Source organism: Vigna umbellata, chromosome 3, assembly GCF_029865625.1.
Source record: "Vigna umbellata cultivar VRB3 chromosome 3, Vumbellata_1.0, whole genome shotgun sequence".
In the NCBI taxonomy this organism is placed as follows: Eukaryota; Viridiplantae; Streptophyta; class Magnoliopsida; order Fabales; family Fabaceae; genus Vigna; species Vigna umbellata.
The window spans coordinates 2,683,522-2,703,891 of NC_142167.1; the positions used below are offsets into that span (position 1 = coordinate 2,683,522).

Consider the following 20,370-nt stretch of genomic DNA (forward strand, 5'->3'; position numbering starts at 1 on the left):
AGCAATCAAATTATTTAAAATATGTTATTTATATAATTCAAACTGTGAAAATATTTAAAGTATATTATTTAATAAGTTAATTTATCATTGACAGATATTAAATTTTATTTTATGTGGTTTTCTTACATAACATAATTTTAGTTAAATAATTTTACTGATTTTTTATTTTTTTTATGCTTTTTATTTATATTTTAATATAATTAGAGCATTTTCCAGAATAACAAAATATGTTTGTATTTTTTAGTAATTATAATTTTAAAATAAATATATTTCCATAAGACTCGGATTTTAAATCGTATATATTATCTATAAGTTTTATCCTAAATATTATTATTTTTAATATAAGTTAGTAATTTTCGATAAAATAATGAAAAGGAATAGGAAACAAAATTAAAGTTAAGAAATGTTCAAAGAGATGTCTAAACATGCAAATAAATATCATTTTTAATATATTTTTTATCCTATTTCTCCTTTTCTAAATATTAAAGTTTATATTCCTTCATCTTTACACCTTACCAAATAACCTAATAAATAGCGGATAGTTACTATATAATCTTTTACTTTAAAAAAAAAATACTCTATTTACCTTTTGATACTTTTGAGAAAACTACATACATATGAATATGATAAAGTCATCTTATTTATATTTCAGACAAAGAAATGAGAGATTGCTTATTTTCAACTACTTACTTTTAACATCAATAATTTTTTTATTGATAAGAGAAAAATAAATTCTAAAATGGATAACATCATGTCGTAAGAACAGTGGGTAGATTAATACATGTAAAAGCTATAAGTGAGGTATTGGATTTTTTTTAGGATAAGTGAGAGATTGGATTTTGTTTTAGCAATATAAAAGAAAGATATCATCATTCTACATACTCAACAAAATCTTATTAGTGAAAAACAAAATTACGATGATTTACTATGATAGGTGAAATTTACCGCGTTATATTTCACGCATTCTCTCTTCATGAATTCTCTCTTTCTTAGTTTATTGTTGTTCTTATCTTTTCTGATAATATCCTCTATTCTTCTTTTCACTTGTTAACATCCCTACATTGCATCGACGTCGTGGCCTTCCACTGTCGTTTCCACGTCGTCGTCCCTGAAACGCCTTCTTCAATTTGTGTACAATCAGGTTTTCTCTCTTTCTTCTTGATAGAGAGATAATATATATCTTCTTTTGTATTTCTTATTGTAATCGTTTATGTTTGTTTTGCTTTGTATATAACCCATGTTTTCTTTCGTTGTACACATTTATTCTATTTTCTTCAATAATAATGAAATATCTTCTCTTGAGCATTTTGTCAAGCATTATCATGGTATCAGATTGAATATCTCTTATCCTTTCATGGCCACTCTGATTTCATTCTCCTATCATCTTTTTAACCCTGCCCACCCTTTATTTCTTCGTCCCGAAGAAAACCCAACCCTAATTCTTGTTACCCCTCCTCTTTAGACACCAATTTTCAACAATTGAGGCATGATATGTTTGTGGCCCTTGAAAGCAAGAACAAAGAAAATTTGTTCTCAAATATGTAGTCATCGGAGTGGTTTTGGGAGTGGACAAAGAATAGATAATCGTGTGTGAACAAATTATGAGTTGTCAAGAGTATAAAGTGATTTGATTTGGTTGGCGGTAATTAAAGTTAGGGGCTCTCTTTCGCTTGGGCGATACAATAGAAAAGGCTTTTTGCGCCTGTTCGAGACAGGGAAAGAGGATGGGGTATGAGAAGAGTGGTAATGGTTCCCACGATCATTTTGAACTCAATGAGAGACTCACGAGGTTATACCTTTCCTCTTTCGAGAAGGTAGAAAAGGTAGTAGATGGTTATGGTTTGAGTATGTCTTCAAGTTATACTTCGTTAATCCGGGATTGTACCTTCTTTCGAGGGGGTAGAAAGGTACCTTTTCTCTTGCTATGGGATAAAAAGGTGGATCTCTTCGTCATTAAGAAATGGTGGAAGAGATGAGTCTCTTTGTCCATGAGGGACGGTAGAAAGGACTAATTTCTTAGTGTTGCCCTTTCCTCTTACGAGGGGGTAGAAAGGGGTGAATATCTTGCCCGTAGGGTTTTGGCTGATGTTGAGTTTATGGTTGATGTGAACAATTTTAGGAGCCGGGGAGATAAGTCCAATGTTGCGGTGGAAGACCACTCAAATTGTCTTGTTTTTGATAATCAGAAGGGTGGGATGAAGTATAGAAGATGACATACGTTTATAGCGATGATGGGTACTGACATGAGTTGCATTTAGTGAATAGGTTGAGTAGAGTTAAATGATGATCATGATGCCTTTTAAGGGAATGTAGGGTTTGTTATTGTATTGCTTGTCCTAGCCTTACTGTGTAATTTTATTTGTTGTGGTAGGAGTGTGGTAAGGACTTAATGATTGTGATATTACTATTGTATTAGTAATTGGTTGTTTATACTTTTAGCTCACTCATGCTTGTTTGTGTTTGTGTGTGGCGATGATACATTTGTGTTATATAAGAGCATATGCATGTATTACGGATGTTGAGTAGAGGTTCAAAAGATGAGAAAAAAATCATGGATTTTAATACAAGTTGTATTCTATTGAAACATAATTAAACAACTATGTATTGGTTTACTTTCGGATGTAAATGTTGGGTTCTATAAATGTTAACTTTTACTTGGTTTTTGTTACAACATCTTTAAGAAAAATTATTCTTGAATTTTAATGGTTAACCATTTTAATAATCAAAATACTTTTACAATTTTTTTATATTTTAATTTATTTTTGCATTCATCTCCTAAACAATATATTTTAAATTCTATAAAAATATAATTTTTCTTTTATAATTTATCGTCTAAATAAAACACACAAGTAATTATTGTAAAAAACTCTTTTTTTATAATCTAGATTAGGAAAATTGGTATATTTCAGATCCAGAGTGTTTATCCCTGTACTTTCAAAGGTTCTCCTTGCACCTTCAACTTTTCAAAAAAAATACCAAAATTAACCTTGGTTAAAAATATTTTGACTTAAATGCTTACTTTGTCCCCATGTTAAGAGGTGAATTTTTATTTAGTACCCAGTTTTAAAAATGAAGACATTGGGTCTCTATGTTATGAAAAATATATGAATAAGGTCCACAAAGAAAGAACAAGTTCAACAAATCATCAAAGAAAAAGCTGAACAAGAGAGAGAAAAAAGCTGGACAACAGAAGAGAGAAGAGAAAAAGTACGTCCACATCAGCATGGACTTAACGCCGTTGTTATCAACTTAACGGACATGACCTTATTCATACACTTTTCATAACATAGGGACTCAATGTCTTCATTTTTAAAACCGGGTACTAAACAGAAATTCACCTCTTAACATAACGGCGAAGTAAGCATTTAAGCCAAATATTTTTAACTTAGGTAAAAAATTTAACTTTTTCTTTGACCTAATAAACTCACACACCCACCCACTATGACATACACATTTCTTTTGCAAACCCTAGCCTTTTGCACCTTCAAAGGTTCTTCTACATTTTGACCACACACCCACCCACCACGACACATACACTTCTTCTTCTGCATTTTTTATTCCACTCCACCTATGAAGGTGATTATAACTTCTTTATGTTAAGTTGGGCCAAAACTAAGAGATGTGAATGGAGGGGTGTTTCCTTGGATGGATGGTGCAAAAATGTGGTGGTAAATGGTCCAATGATGATGAGTTAAGGTGTGGATGGTGTAGAAGCTCACAGTCTATTGAGATATGGAGGGTGATGGTGTAGTGTTTGGTGACTCCAAGAGAGGTGATGCCAACTCAAGGAGGAAGATGACTAGAGGGACCTCTAGGGTTACTTTAGTCTTGATTTAGGAAATGTATGGCCAAATTTGAGCAACATAACATTAATAAACTTCCAAGATGATTACAAGAGGGGAGACATCTCTATATATAGGCAAGGGTGTCTCTTAAAAACTCTAAATGCATGATCTCCCACATTTGCACTCATTGGCCGAAAATGAGACCTTTTACGGAGTAGACAAAAATGTCCACAAATCCTCTCCAATGAGGGAAGGACATGTGGTAATTCACAAAACACTATTTTTTTTATTCCTAGAGTGTCATGTGGTCACTACTAAAGCTAAATCCTCTCGAATGGAAGCATGACACATGACATGTACTTTCCACATATTTTGGATGTCTAACTTAAAAAAAACTATACTAATTAGGCCTTAATACAAGCCTTAAACAGATCTATACTATATGGCTAAATACAATGGCCTAAACAACTTACTATAAGCTATGCTCCATGATTGCTCTAAAGGTGGTCCACAAGGTAGAGTTGACTTTCACTCTTCTCGAAAGTGCTTGATCATGGACAGGAGATTTGCCATCAGAAAGTTGAAAGTTTGAAGGTTGCACAAGGTTGGTTAAACTTTAATCGTATTTCCAAATATGTTTAAGAGCTCAACAATTTTCGAAATTCATTTAAGACCTTAGACAAATTTTAGAATTTGGTTAAAGATTAAATTTATATCAAAATTCTTTAAACTCTTAAACAAATTTCAAATCCATCGAGTTCTTAAGCAGATAATCCATTTAAGGGTTTGATAAATTTTCAAAATCTATTTAAAGGTTTGACGGATTTCAAAATTTGTTTAACCCTTAGTGAAATTTACAAATTCATTAAAAAAAGATCTCTATCATTAAACCCTTAAACGAATTTCAAAATTTGTTAAGTTCTTTAACAAATTTTAAAATTCATTTAAATGTTTGATAAATTTTTAAAATTTGTTCAAAGGTTTGACAAATTTTAAAATATGTTTAATCCTTAATTAAATTTCAAAATTCATTAAAAGAATACCTTCGTCGACAAAGTCTAAAATAAATTTTAAAATTTGTCGAGATCTTCAACCGATTTTGAAACTCGATAACACCTCAAATTTTTGAATTAAAATTAACATTATTTCACTATTTTAACCTTTTTATTTTTAATATTTTCACTTTTTATTTTTATTTTTTTAAATGTCTTTTAATATTTTAGTTTAATAAATTATATTTTAAAATATTAAAATTTTAACATATATTAAATTATACTAAATATCTATTAAATTTTAAATTAAAAAAATAAAATTTAAAAGAATATGTTAAATGGATCTAGAAATCCGTTTAAGTTATTTTTAAAAATTTGTTTTTTAATTTAAAGTTTAATAAATATTTAATTTAATTTAATATTGTTATATAATTTAATATAAGTTAATATTTTAAAATATATTTTATTAAATTAAAACAATAAAAAGACATTTAAAAACATTAAAAACAAAAAAATGTAAAAAATAAAAATTAAAAATTAAAAAAATGGAATATGTTAATTGGATTTGGAAATTTATTAGGAGTGTTATGAAATTTATAATATTTTTTAATTTGATTTCGAAATCTGCTGACTTTTTTTCATCATATATTTTGAAATTCAATTAGTTTTTATGTTAATTTCATTTTTTTAACTGAATTTTAAAGATCTGTTAAATTTTTAATCTGATTTTAAAATTTGATTAAAGAAAAAGTTGATGGTAGATGAATGAAAGTAATTATAGAAGAAATTTTTTTTAAGGTACTTTAAATATTTTGGAGGTGCATAGAAACCTTGAAAATTCTGGAGAAACACCCTCTGATCCACATAGGAATAGCCCAATACATAAATCTGGACTTTGGAACAATATTTCGGCCCAATCCATTTCCTCATCCGCCAGTGCCACCGTGTCTCTTTCTCTCTCTATGTTTCAGTTTTTCCTGCAATTTCTGTTTAGGTTTTCCATTTTGAAGCTTCGTTCGAAGAACATTCATTCCCAAATTGGGCTTTCTGTGCGCGATTACTGCTTCCGAAACTGAACAAGTTGAATATTTGCAGAATGGTAAAGAAGGAAGACACAGCGAGGTAACATTTGGGTCATCACATAATTATACAATAAAGCTTTTACTTTCTTCTGACATTATTTTATTCAATATCTTGAAGCTTTAATTTTGTTTTTGGTCAATGTATAAGAGCCTCATTAATCTCCAATTTTACTGAAATTGATTCAATTTCAAATATTCATTGGGCTATTTTTGATATAGTCAAGTTCTTATGCTTATGCAGTGTGGGTATGATCATATTAGTGTCTCCTGTATTGTTAGTGAAGTAGAAGAGTTGGTAATTCGGGTCCCAGCTAGAGCTTTGAACCTGCTATTGTTATTTGCCTTTATGTGAACTCAATTTACTGTTGTCTGTTTGCATTGTTATTTGCATTGCACAAAACCGAGTTTGGCTCCCATTTTATCCTTAATTTCCCTTGATCATAAATTTTTTTGTGCTGTTGTTTTACTCAAGATTAAATTTCCAGATTGCACATGAATTTATCAATTTTTTTTTTCTATGCTGACAGTTTGCTTGGTTCTTCCTGTCTAGATTAAGGTAGCAGGCAGAGTAAGGCATTTCATGGCAGGCAGTGGCCTGCAAACTTTGGGTCGTGTGAAGCTTACTGATTTAGTCCCTTCTGACGGTTTACCGTCTGATTCTTATAAAATATCCGTTTCAATTTTGTCACAATCTCTGGCTCAGTTTTCTGCAGTCATCATCCAGTTTCCGGCAAGTGAAGGTGCCCTTCTGAGATCTGGTTTAGAATCTGCTCGCCTTTATTTTCATCAAAGGGGAACATACCCACCTGAAGATATAATCCATAATAGTGAATCTCGTGAGTGGTGCAAAACATCTGGTTATTACGCAGATCCTCATTTGTGGCAAGAAACTTATGACTATAGACCCGGATTGACTCCTTCAGAACCTAATAATTCCATTGAGTTACCCCCGCCAGGTTTGGCAGACACATTTGCCTTATTTGGAAAAGCAGCAAGGGATATTCTGGATGCAATTAGCTACCATTTGAATTTGCGCAGCTCTCCATTTGTAGAAATACTGGATAATGTTCCCCTGAGAAATAGGGAAATTTCATCTTCAGTCTTGTCTGTTTGCTGTCATGCAAGGCCATCATTTCAGGGGCCACAGCATCATAATATAACTGCTCAAGAGGATGGCCAATTGATTATGTATCCTGACCATGATCACCAGGTTGATAAAAGCTTGCTATCACTTGTCAAGTCTGACAGGGCAGGTCTACATGTAAGAGACTTTCAAGGCCGGTGGATTCTTGTGGATGGAGATCTGGGACCTCAAGAAGCTGTTGTTTATCCAGGGCTTGCTCTTTATCAAGCAACTGCAGGATATGTAAACCCTGCATTGCACAAAACCGAGATTAATGTGGAGGCTAATATGTATGGACGATGTTCTTTAGCCTTCAAGCTTTTGCCTAAATCAATGACCAGCTTGGACTGTTCTGAAATGCGAGCGGCAGGTTTTGGAATTGAAGCTCAGTTCCAGCTTCCTGTCCCAGTGGATGATTTTATGCAAAGATCTCATCCAATAGATCATCTCTTTAACCGGCCTAGTTTCCAGTGCTTCAATTTCCAACCAACTCATGATGGTATGTCATGTACTTTTCAGAACTTCATTTAGGAACATGCTTAATTTTGGATAATTCTTGGGTTAATTAGTGATATCTGTAAGCTTTCAAGAGTTCTGATAATAATTTGGAGAAAAGTTACCATTCCTTTTTCTATTATCAACTGGGATTGTGAGGAAACACGTTATATTCTGTTCTCTCCTAATCATTCAAGGAACTATAATGAATTTTAAAGCTTTCCTTTTCCCTGGGGGGGTGGGGAGTGAATGTCACAGCAAATTATTTGTCTGCTAGAAGAATGTGCAGAACATTTATCCTCTTTCTTATGTGAAGAATGTAGGTATCTTACACACCACACGAGTGCATGTTGGTTTCCTCAATTTTCCTTTAATTGAAAATCCCAATATTGCCTGATTCTTAGGAATATTAATCTATGAGAGAAAATAGGAAAATAAAATTAACAAGGTACAACTTCATTTTCTTTATATCATTGAGTATGACCAAGCCTCTCAAATATGACATTACTTTCTTTTGTTGTGTATCAGCTCCCGACACAAGTTAGGTGATGAGCTGGCAACATGTTCATTTGCTTTTGGGATAATGCTTATTTGCTTAAGAATAAGGAAAAAGTCCATAATTCATTAAGTTGGCACTTAGATTATTTATCTGGCAGAAGTGTACCTTTTTGGCATCCTGATTCTTTGAAGCATAAACAGAAATTTCAGTATTTGGTGTTTCATGAGAATTTTTCTTTTTCATGGGAATTTTTCCGTTTCATGAGTATGACTGTATTGTTGTGATTGAATCAGTGTCAATTCTACTTTGAGCTTTTGGGAAAATGCTTATTTGCTTATTAGTATGGAAAAGGTCAAGAATTCATAAAGTTTGTACTTAGATTATTTTTCTGGCAGAACTGTAGCTTTTCAGCTTCCTGATGGTTTGAGATTTAAACAAAAGTTTCCGTATTTAGTTTTTCTTGAGAATTTTTCTGTTTCATGAGTATGACTGTATTGAGATTGAGTTAGTGTCAATTCTACTTTGAGAGTAGTCCTTAGTGGAAAGTTTTTAACAGCAGGTCCTTGGGTCGATGAAATGCTGGTACAGGATCTTTGAAGACTTTGATGAGGAGAAGGAAGCAAACTCCCAAAAGCAAGCCTTTGCCACCTTCCAAGAGGTTAAGGCTTGAGGCGCAGAGAGTTTTGAAAGAAAGGGTCCAGGATATTGCAGATAAGAAAGGCATCAAGCTTCGGTTCTGTAATCTCAAGGAATGTGAAAGTCACGTTCACAGTGTAGACAGCCCATGTGCAAATATACGAATGGAGATAGGGTGGCCTCTTGGTGTTCCTTTTGTTCATCCCCATGATTTACCTAACAAAGCTAAGCTGGGTTTTCTTGAAGCATATGAACCTGGTTGGACAGAAGCCCATCTAAACTCAGACAGGCTAGTCAACACTCGGCTAACTTTAACTGTAACTCCTTTTGCAAGTTTCATGTCCATATGACTATTCATATTCTTCATTTCATCTAAAATTGTCTGGTAAAATAGTTGTAGTGTATCTAAAGCCTAAAATATGGTAATTTTTTCATGGTGATAAAATGATCAAGGTTAAGGAAAGTTGAACATAAAATAGTTGTAGTGTATCTAAAGCCTAAAAAATGGTTAAGGAAAGTTGAACATAAATGATTAATTTACATAATTATAGTTTATAGACAAAGTCTTCTCGTTACCCTATCAACGTGTTCAATGCTATGATTAGCAACATGAAGAATGTTAAGCTCTTTAAATTACATATTGAAAACCATGGAAATTGCTGATCCTTTGAAATATCCTTTTGTTGAAAGACTGCGAGCTGTGGTCCTTTACACTAAACATTCTTTTTTGTGTACTTAGTTACTAGACTTGGAGTGAACCAAATTGCCATATGTTACATAGCAATGTTTAAGACATAAAATACGTAGGCTATGTAATGTCAAAAATAAATAAAAAATAAAAAAACCTGAAGCTGAAGCTTGATGATGAGCACTTGAAATCTAGTTATATAATGATCAGTGGTTGAGAGAAGAGCCAGAAAAAATGTTGTGGTTGGGTAACTTAGATATAATGATATGCATTGCCTTGATTCTACGATTTTGTAGAGTAGTACTATTCTGATTCATATGTTTTAGGTAATAGGTCCTCTAGCATCTACGGAGTTCACTCTCTATGTTAATTTATGATTAATTTAACAAATTAAGTTTAATATGTTTATATTTTGGTGTCTGCAGGAATCAGTCCCCCTGATTTCCAACATATGGGCAACATATGACCAGGTTGTGAAGATAGGCCTATATAGTTCTCAAGAGGGCTCTGAACCTATTCGTAGCTAGGTTTTTAGAGTTTTATGCCTGCTGTCTATATATGCAACTTTTGAAACAGTTGAATGAAGGAAACGTGCTGTTTTGAATTTCATAGATGTTTGTTGTACATTTCTTAGACTCTTTGGATTATTAGACGCCAATCCAATCAAAATGAAGGGTAGACTAAAGCCGATGGAGGTGTTGCTGGCCACCATCGATCAACCATATATAAAATGAAGAATACAGTTTACAGGTCAATAGAACTATTTTAACCTGGAGGAATGCAATGGCTATCAAATCGCAACAAGTTAAGGCGTAACTTTCTGTCCTTGAGTTATCTCATGCTACCAGGAAGTGCAAATATGAGATAGCACTGTAGCCTTTTCTTTTCGTTGTGGAGCTGTATTTTGTCATTGTGCTATGTTCAGCTATAGCTTGACCTGGTTACTTATTTTGCACAATTATTATTGTGAAATTAGAGGCTGTGCATATCAAGAGGCATTATCTCTCATGGAGTGTATGAAAATAATATGATTTAGAAAATACAAAAGGTAAATAATTTGTTAAGATAAAATAGTTATCAAATCCTCAAAAGTGCATAATATCTGACATATATACCATTTTACATCATGCATAAAAGGAAAAAAAAAGTCCTACATGGCAAAATATCACCAACATATTTGTTTTGGAGAGCTTATCCCTGCACCTTGAACCATTTTTCCCTCACCTCCAACTTTTTAGAAAATGGCAAAAGTGACCTTGGGTGAATTTTTTTTAATTGAAAAGTAAATGTTTTATTACCATTTGACTGTTGACCATTTTATTACCATTTCTCCCATCTTCTTGCCTTTCCTCTTCATCTTATTTCGTTCATTCTCTTCTTTTTTTGTTCTTCGTCCCTTTCTACATAGATGCTATCCCTCTGCATAGATGCTGTGGACTTCATCCCTTTATTTTCCTTTCCTCTAAGCACTCCCGTTTCCTCCTTCATTACAGCACACCACATGTTCGATTTTTGTGTTTCTTTAAATATATTTGAGATTGTTTGTTGCGTTGTATTATATTTTTGTATTATGTTTAAAATGAGATGTGTTGCTAAACCAGTTTTGAAATGTTAAATGGATTTCATGAACCATTAAAGTCATTAGCGAAACTCGAAATATGTTGAAGGCCAAAATAGATATGAGTTGAAAGTCTTGTTGGATTTCGAAATCTTCTACTTCGATAAATTTACAGATTTTGAAATTCGTTTATTGCGTAATTTTTTAAATTATATTTTAGTATCTTTTTTAATGATTTAATAAGATTTTATAATTATATAATTTTATTAATTTATAGTGTTTTTTAATTTTTGATGAGTATTTATTATTTTATGAAAAAAATTTCAATAAATTTTATGTTAATGGTTGTTGTGTATGATAGAGAAAATATCAAGTTCATCTTCCATTGTAAAAATTAAATAAATTTAGATCATGTCACAAGGAGATTCAACAATTTTTCTGTTGAATTCTTGTTTAATGTCTTCCTCTAATATTTTGTACGACTATGCTGACAAAAGTTTGTTATTGGCGTTTGTTGAGAGATGACATTTTGAGACAAACATTTTCCATCTTCTGGTGTGGGTGAGATGTCCGTGATACTGGATGACTTATCATCGCTATTACACCTCCTTATAATAGGACAATTTTGTTATATCGAGGAGTTAAAACTTGAAGAAGCTTAGTCGACTATTATGGAGCTTTTGGGCGTGGACGTTATAAGGCATGTAAGACCGATCTCTATATGATTTTGCTGGGAGGTACCTATAATGGTTCAGAAGAATATCTCATTCATACGTTATTACTACTGCCGACCAAGACCAAACTAGTCATGCTCATCGACTCCGACGACATAATCCAGATAACATGCTTGTTGGTCGTAGATCACCCATAGATTCTGGTATGTTGATATGTTATCCTACATTCTTTATGTTATAAAGTTCATTTATGAATGTTTATTAATTTTTTGTCACCGTTAATACGAAGTTCTTTGAGACACATTACCAGAAATGATTTCTTGTCATGATGTGAACAATGGAATTATAACATGAGATTGTATAACTAGGCCTTGTTGTAACGCACAAATTCAAAGTGTCATGAGTTATTATAAAAATCAAACATTTCAAAATTTTCTTTTAACGCAAAAATTTATTTTTTTCAAAAGCCTCAGTATTTAAACATGCGAAATGACCAATATTGCATCATTCAAGATTAATTGAAATGACCAAAGAAATAAAAATGAATCCATTTACATTGATCCAACACTATAAACAAAAAAAACACTTAAAAAAAACCTTAAATATTTCTCATGTCTATAATGTTTATGGAATATCCGCAACATAATCTACTCACGTATAATAAGCAATTGATTGCTTGTTATAACAAACTAAAGATCCCGGTATGTCCGTGTTAAGGCTAGGTCTAGAGGAAAGGAATTGCATCCGTACACCTTCAGAGACCTATGCACCAATAATAAGCAATTGATTGCTTCGATATACGTGCTGGAGGACCAACAACTTATATTGAACTTCAATAATAGGTACATCGGAAAAATAAAACAACAACGATGTGAAAACTAAAATACAGAACAATCAAAATGTTTTCTTCGCCACCTCACAAAAATTGTTCCTAACAATTGTCTCCCTTCCCACATATCTAAATTGTTGTAGGGTTTTTAAAGCTGCTGCAGTTGTTTTCTGTGGTGTGCCTTGTCTGCGTTCAACTGAAATGGGGGGCAGGAGGGACGTCAAGGGTGATTCCTGCTTGGATTTGGCCCCATCCAATAAGACGCCAATGCTTCTCAACACGTCGACTAAGTGCTATCTTCTCACCCTTGCTAGTGCAGACAGGGGATGTAAGTTGCAACTTTGCCAAGTCATTTCTCACAGCAATTACTCTAGCCCCCGTTGACATTGATCCTATGTTCAACATTAGCATCTCTCCCTTCGCCAGCTTCGATACCTTCCCTTGTCTCTCTGACCCTTTTGTTCGGACCCCAAGAAGCCGTCTAAGCAGGAAAAAGTTTACCTGCACGATCAATACAGAATAAGGTTCAGAAGAAATAAAGGTGTTACAAACATCTCTATCTTATCTCATCTTTTCAATTGCAAAAATCATACTTGATTGATAACTCATTACTGGCAGCAAGCACAAATGGATAATTAAGAATAACTTGCCTCCAATTCAACAAAAACCTCAGGTAGTGATCCAACCTCTCCTAGAACTTGACCCACCAACCTATCGGCACGTGTCAGTGTGGGATCCATTGTTGTCCCAACACCAATTAGGCCTCCAGGTACAGCAAATTGAAGCTCATTTTGTTCGGCATACAATGAAACTATTCTTGAGTATATTGGTGTGCATCGGATATTTCCACTCTCATCTTTAACAACAATCCCAGGTCGAACTTCAATGAATTGATTCACCTTCAAAACACCCTGTAAGGAAAAATTTGTCGGGTGAGTCTGACCTTAGTCTTTTAAGCCACGTTACATAAATACCAGACAAGGTTTATTTCATTCTTTGATTTCGGAATAAAAATAGCAAGTATCAAAAATTATATAAATTATGCATTCCAGACATCATTACTGACTTAATAACTGCAATTCAAGACAACAGCGCAAATCAAGCATGACATATAGGAAATTGACCATAAGACTTACCCTCAGAATGCTTCCACCAGCTACACCTCCTTTTATTTCATCAACCTCAAAACCAGGTTTATTGACATCAAATGATCGGATTACAATCATGTTAGGTGGAGAAACAAAGTTCCTCTCAGGGATTGGAATCTTCTTCACAATATACTCGCACACAACATCAATATTATACTTTAACTGTGCTGAAATGGGTACTACTGGTGCACCATCGGCAACAGTTCCCTGGCAAGTCACAAAAAGGGGGAAACTTTCATGTAGGCTATTGAAAAGGAATTCACTTGTGTAAAAGAAATCTATTTAAAGAAAACTCACCTGTATAAATTTTGAAATTGCTTCATGCTGATTGATTGCCACATTTTCTTGAATCAAGTCAACCTTGTTCTGAAGGATTATTATATGCTGTAGACGCATAATTTCCACAGCAGCTAAGTGCTCAGAGGTTTGTGGTTGTGGGCAGCTTTCATTAGCAGCTATGAGTAATAAAGCTCCATCCATGATTGCTGCTCCATTAAGCATAGTAGCCATGAGAATATCATGTCCCTACGGAAATTGGTAAAGTAAAAACAAATGTCACATACATGTAAAAACAAACTAAAATATATATTAAATGATTTAGCCATTTGATTGGAGACCTGTCCTTACATTGCTTATAGATACCCAAAAGTAAAAGCAAAAAAAATATATGACGAAATATTAGGTGCTCTTTGCAGCACCTTTAGTTACTAGGTTAGTGGGCAGATTAAGGTAATATTGGATAAGATAATGAAACCTTAATAGCAAGGGATATATTTAGATTTGAAACATAATTCAGAAAGGGAACAAACCAGAAATCTTGAATGCCACCAATACAACAGTTTTCTATCAACAAATAACAGCATTAGTTGTGTCCCACTAAGTAAGATCAGTCACATAGATCACACTATGTCGTTGGACTCGGTTAGAAACCAAATTTCTCAAGGATACTAATCACCATGAGATTCTTTAATTAATGCCCTTGGTCTCCCCATACCTCTTTTCACATGGCTAAACAAAAGAATGCAACATGATCTATTCTCATAAGCACTACTTCTAATAACAAGTTGTCATTTTTCTTTGATGATATATAGACGGGTCAAAAACAATGGTGACAAAAAATGAGGTCAGAAGATACACCGGCGGAAGAAGCCGTGAATGAATAAGAGAGAGAAACCATAAAAAATCCAAAATTCTCCGGTCAAGACACCTGAAAAAGGAAAAAGAGCAACCTCGATCCTCTAAACAACTACCAAACATGCCACAATGCACGACGAAAAAGGGAGTCCATAACTTTAAAAGGAACTCCGATGAAGGCGTCGTTAAAGGCATGGTAGTCGCCTGGCCGAGACGATGAAAACAATGTGATCATCAGTCGAAACTAGAACTCCGGTAGTGACAGCGGTAAACGATGGCACCGCCAACAGCAGTAGATGGCACCGCCGACAGCAGTAGATGGCATCGCCGACAGCAGTAGATGGCGCCGCCGCCGGCAGTGGCGGATGTAGTGGCAGAGACACCAGAAACTTTTTCCTCAAAAGAGAACCTTAAGCTCTGATACCATATTGAATATAGTGAAAATTATATATGGGATTAATCTCCCTTGTGTTAAATACACACATAGGGTTCTCTATTTATAATAGAAGAAATATGGGCTAAGCACAAAATACAAATAAGAAATAATAACAAACTAACTAAAAGATAAAAGATAAAAGATAAAGATATAATATATCTAACAGATGAGTCATACCAAAATATCCCCTTCTTGTGGCCACATTCATATTTCTTCATTAAACACAAATTTTCAATATTCTGAACCAGTAACTATTATGCTCCTTGAGCATTACATTTATCTTATTATGTAAGATTGAACGTGTACTATACCACTTTTATAGCAGTACTAGAGTAACTACATACAGTAATGACTAACTAAGATGGGGGAATACAAATACGAGCAAGAGATCTCTATTGCTCATTAAGAGCACCTAAGAATTTTTCATTTTGTGTGTATATTCATACATCATGCGCATACACAAACGATATCTCATATATTCCTTTTATTTAAGGACAGAAAATATGCTAAGGAGAGATGATGTATACAAGTAAAATGTCTCAATATTATATCTTACCAAATGTGCAGGTATATCCAATATTATAGCTAAAATAAAATCTAATGAAAAATAAGCATTATGCAGTCCTAAATAATAATGTGAGTCCAGAACTTTACCGGACAATCCACAAATGAAACGTGTCTCAGCAATTTCATCTTGCTGTTTTCAAACCCCGGCACATCACACATAGGACCATCTTCTTTCCCACTTCCATAAGCCCTGTAAGAAACAATTAATCAGTCCACCAAAAGTTAAAATAACCAGATATCATAATGGCTAATGGAAAAATAAGCACCCACTTGTAGCACATAGGCCTTGGACACTGTTCATCTTCACACTTGTATATTTTTGCATTTGCATAGCCAAGCTTGATTGTGATGTTACGCTCCAATTCATTTTTGAAACGCACAGTCTGCACAACATTCATGGAAACAATAGGTCAATAGTTTAAATATCTAAAGATAAAAGGTAAGTGTTAATAATAAAACATGGCATCTTTATGTGTAATCCTGCTTTTTAAAACAGAACAGAAAAAAGCAAACAACCCCATAAAGCCTCCAGAAAGAGATAACAGCTTCCAATCAAGAGAACCCAATTCAGGTTTTCAAATACAAATAGAATTATCCATAATAAACTATAGATATTGAAAGAAACCCACTAGCCAGGTTTTACAAGCTGCATGTACCCACATACTCAGGCTGACTAAATAAAAGTCACCAGCGATAACCATATAAGATGACGAGTACATACTCTTCTCAAACCTCCACTCCACAACAAAAGAAGTGCATTGGACAAACCTAGGTCTCATAAAAATACAATAAATATGTATGTGTGTGTGTGTGTGTGTGAGGGGGGGTAGGGGGGTTGTCAGCAATTTTTCACCTTTTTAAGTCAATTTCACTCTTTATGTAGTGAGTGACCCTAAATAATGTAAGTCTTCAAGAATAATTGTTCTAAGAAATCTATCAAGAAGAGTGACCATAAAATACTAAATGATCTGTCAAGAAATCTATCAAGGAATCTATCAAGAAATCTATCAAGGAATAACATTTTTCTTAGGCATGGGCCACTCTCTTACAATATGAGCATTAAGGACGCCCATTTCGACCACCACATCCTCCTCAATTGCTCCTACCTCCTTTTCCTCGTGGTGCTACCATTAATGATGTTTCAATAATATCAATTGAATTCTCATATTTTACCGATGTAGGCACCTAAAGAAGTCTAGTAAATAAGCTATCCATTGACGAAATTTCAATAACTTATGGAGTTTTTTGTTAACATCTTCTAATGAATCAGCCACAAAGAAATTCTTTAATTCTTCTACTACAACTCGAGCCTTTCTTATATGAGAAACCATACCATGATTGATTTGCTTGAGTGCGGCTACTCTTAGAGTTGCCTGAAAGAGACATTGTTCGTCATTAGCAAAAATGTCTTGTGCCATTTTCCAAAAATGAGAAGCATGTCTTATAAGATCTCAAAATTTCTAAGATCTCTTGCTCAACATATTGTCATAAAACGACACATAACCGAAAATCCAATTTCTACCACTAAGGTTTTTCTTCACCTGGAAGTGTACAAACATCTTGTTCAAGATGATTATGGTATCCTTGACCAAGAAACCATAACTCTACAAAAGCGAAGCAAGATAAGTAATTTTTCCAATTGAGCTTTGTAGTGGTGATAGTAGGAGTATAGCATATAGAGAAGAAGTCATTCCAATAGGAGAAGCCATTCCATGTGTAAGCCACGACCAACAAAACAGAAGGACAAGGACAACAACACGTTTAGGAGGCTCTAGCCAGACAAACAGCAGCAACGTGGTGTGATTCCAGCATCGGGAAGGCAACGCATGACAAACACGCACTTGAAGCTGACCACAAAACAAAAGCACATGGTGTGCTTCTCAAGGCTCACCTAACCTTGACTTTGTCGGAGAAGATGCGATGACAAACAGTGAAGGCAATGGCAAACACCAGAGGCAACAACAGACAACAACAGCTAACGGTGCCCATGACAACCAGTGAAGATGAAATAATTTTGGCTCTTGATACCAAGTTGAAAATTTTGAATTAAGTAAAACAATGTATTTTTCTTACTACATTCTTACAATTTACTGTTATATTTAGAGTACAAAGGAGCAAAATACAAAGGTACTTCCTAAAACCCTAACTTGATGGGTTCCCCCATACATAAACAACAGTAATAAAGAAACATTGCATTTCAACATATATAAATCCGGCAATACTCACTTTATAAACCGGTTTGCAGTGTTCAATTAAACCTAAATCACGTTGTAAGAAAGAGAAACATTCCAAGACAAAGGAATACCTGGACACCTGATATTGCTTTCACAACTGTTGACTTGCCATGTGCCACATGACCAATAGTGCCTGTCAGGATGCAATTCTATACATCAATATCAACCGTCACAGATAGAAGAGAAGCTTACACAACTTATGTTGTACAGTTTAATTTTCATGAGGCATCAGTACATTTTAATTACATTATATGCGCTAAATCACAAAAACGTGCGAAAACATTACCAATATTAATAGTAGCTTGCCGAGATATGACTTCGGGAGAAAGTGGATGCAACTTTGTCACATCCAACTTACTCAGGTCTTGCTCCATCAAACCCTTCCGCGACATTTTGGCAGATTTCGATCTTAAGTGGCGAAACTGTTTTGTGACTTGACAACTAAACTATCTGCATGTATATATAACACGGGACAACAAAAAACCTGCATCAGAATCTATCATGTTTGTACACCTTGAAATGTACATGAATGTAATGTAATAACATTGGGCAGAATATAATCCTCTATTGTCTTATCCTACCACAACCCCTCACCGGTGAGGGATAAAATATGTATACTTCACGCAGATTTATTATTTTCTAATAAATAAAATTAAATACTACAAGTGTGTCCTAAATAATATTGTTCAACGCTTTTGGGTATAATTTTCTAACATATAAAAATGGTGCACAGAAAACCCTTTAGATTTGTAGCATTTATGAATATATTGTTCAACCTTCAGTCAGGCACCAAAGCCCAACAAGCACAGCCTTTTTTCACACATTCTTTTTTGCAAGAAACTTGAGTAGATTGCCGAATTGGGAATGAGTAAAGATGAATTACTTAAAAAATACTTTAAGTCTTTTCAAAGAAGACAATCGATATAATTTTCCTTTTGCATAATTTCAATTTCCAAAAGCAATTAACACATTGCCCAACAACATAGTTGATCACCATCATGATTATCAAATTCGCGTGTCGTTCGAGTTTAGTTTACGTTCCCACACCCATTATCCGAGTTCACTCAGAAGCAAACTCATTTTTGGAGCAGGATTGGTAGGCTCGCTGTGAACTCGGTGAGCTCGACGAAACTCCCGAGCTTGCAATCGAGTTGGAGAGTCCATAGGGGTTTTCTTTTTAGCCCAAAAAGAACGCCATTGATTGTCGTTTCTTGTGCGGAAATAAAAAAGCTCACCGCAATTTCGTTCTTCTCCTACAACTCGCTGTTCTGGTCTCTATTCGCCACGTGTCGTTCTCTTCTCCGGTAACCCCAAACTCCTCGTCGTTTCGCTGCGTGGTGGCACGTCGTGCTCTCTGGTTGCGATTCTCTCAGCTCGCGAATTTTCTGTTTGCAGTTCTCCGAAAATGGAAGCTCCGACAACACTTGGAATTTATGATTCGAGCTCGACGAGAGTGACTAGGTTTTCCTTGGCGCTCAAGGATATGTGAACCAATTGGCCTTGGGATTAGAAATGATTGTGGGCTTTTTTAATATGAGCCATAACTTAATGTACAATTAGAATTTTTGCTTCTTACACCCCCACAATTGCTAACTACACGACGACAGTGCTTTGACAATGCAGAGGCAGCAGTGCGTCGTGGTGCACAGTGGGCAGCGTCTTGCAAACCTACAAGGGAGGAGTCAACGTAAAATTATATTACGAGGGTATTTTGGTCTTTTGATTTTACGAAAGAGGTGTAGGTAGCGAATATATGAATGCAGGAAGCAAAAGCCTATTTAGAATATGTTTAATTGCTTCCTTTGTCCCCAGTTTGGTTGAATTGTGTCAAATTCATCCTCATTTTTAAAAAAGTTTCATTGTCGTCCTCACGTGGTATAAAAGTGTCAATTGAATCCAAACATAGAAAAAATTTGTGTCAAAGTAGTCATTTTTCCTATATCTCTGTGTCTTCCTTTCATATGTCACTTCTCTAGAGCTATGAAAAGCCTTAAATTGGATAAGGTAAAATGAATATCTGTACTTGATTGTATGAAAGGAAGACACAGATATATAGGAAAAATGACTACTTTGACACAAATTTTTTCTATGTTTGGATTCAATTGACATTTTTACACCACCTGAGGACGACAATGAAACTTTTACACCACGTGAGGATGACAATGAAACATTTTTAAAAATGAGGATGAATTTGACACAATTCAACCAAACTGGGGACAAAGGAAGCAATTAAACCTTTAGAATATTTAGAACTTGGATCTTTTGATCTTTCGGCCTTCTTTACTATGTCGTGCAGGTAGCAACTATGAGGTATGAGTGTTTCATCCTACACTTCCAAGATCTCATCCTGCACCTTCAAAAATTTCACTTTTAACCTTTTGACATCTCATCATCATCCTGCACCTCCAACTTTTTCAAAACTTTATTTTTAACTCTAATAAATATTTTTTCATTTTCTTTTCTTTTTTATTAAAAAAATCTTCACTACCT

At 34.3% G+C, this 20,370-nt stretch overlaps 2 protein-coding genes across 3 annotated transcripts; one reads left to right on the forward strand and one right to left on the reverse strand.

The window, feature by feature from the left end:
* Nucleotides 1-5,708: 5,708 nt before the first annotated feature.
* Nucleotides 5,709-10,306, forward strand: LOC124823018 (2-oxoglutarate (2OG) and Fe(II)-dependent oxygenase superfamily protein). Of its 2 annotated transcripts, none has more exons than XM_047295136.2 (4): nucleotides 5,709-5,899; nucleotides 6,410-7,481; nucleotides 8,565-8,929; nucleotides 9,726-10,306. In XM_047295136.2, the coding sequence occupies exons 2-4, from the start codon at nucleotides 6,440-6,442 to the stop codon at nucleotides 9,825-9,827; spliced, it is 1,509 nt and encodes a 502-aa protein (XP_047151092.2). In that variant the 5' UTR covers nucleotides 5,709-5,899; nucleotides 6,410-6,439; the 3' UTR covers nucleotides 9,828-10,306. The 2 variants fall into 2 exon arrangements, with proteins under 2 accessions (XP_047151092.2, XP_047151093.2); XM_047295137.2 differs by having other exon boundaries at nucleotides 5,710-5,899; nucleotides 8,565-8,901; nucleotides 9,726-9,913.
* Nucleotides 10,307-12,319: 2,013 nt separating this feature from the next.
* LOC148201401 (eukaryotic translation initiation factor 2 subunit gamma-like) lies at nucleotides 12,320-19,356 on the reverse strand. The gene is made up of 9 exons (XM_088109319.1): nucleotides 19,116-19,356; nucleotides 18,167-18,330; nucleotides 17,952-18,013; nucleotides 15,917-16,029; nucleotides 15,734-15,836; nucleotides 13,807-14,034; nucleotides 13,498-13,716; nucleotides 13,012-13,272; nucleotides 12,320-12,862 (listed from the first exon to the last, which is right to left on the reverse strand). The coding sequence occupies exons 2-9, from the start codon at nucleotides 18,270-18,272 to the stop codon at nucleotides 12,554-12,556; spliced, it is 1,401 nt and encodes a 466-aa protein (XP_087965445.1). The 5' UTR covers nucleotides 18,273-18,330; nucleotides 19,116-19,356; the 3' UTR covers nucleotides 12,320-12,553.
* Between the last annotated feature and the right edge of the window lie 1,014 nt (nucleotides 19,357-20,370).

Coding starts and splice junctions, on each gene's coding strand:
- LOC124823018 (XM_047295136.2), top strand. CDS start 6,440: ATGGCAGGCAGTGGCCTGCAAACTTTGGGTCGTGTGAAGCTTACTGAT. Junction 7,482..8,564: donor TTTCCAACCAACTCATGATG/GTATGTCATGTA, acceptor ATGCTGGTACAG/GATCTTTGAAGACTTTGATG. Junction 8,930..9,725: donor ACACTCGGCTAACTTTAACT/GTAACTCCTTTT, acceptor TGGTGTCTGCAG/GAATCAGTCCCCCTGATTTC.
- LOC148201401 (XM_088109319.1), bottom strand. CDS start 18,272: ATGTCGCGGAAGGGTTTGATGGAGCAAGACCTGAGTAAGTTGGATGTG. Junction 18,014..18,166: donor GCAAGCTACTATTAATATTG/GTAATGTTTTCG, acceptor GCATCCTGACAG/GCACTATTGGTCATGTGGCA. Junction 16,030..17,951: donor AAGCAATATCAGGTGTCCAG/GTATTCCTTTGT, acceptor AATGTTGTGCAG/ACTGTGCGTTTCAAAAATGA.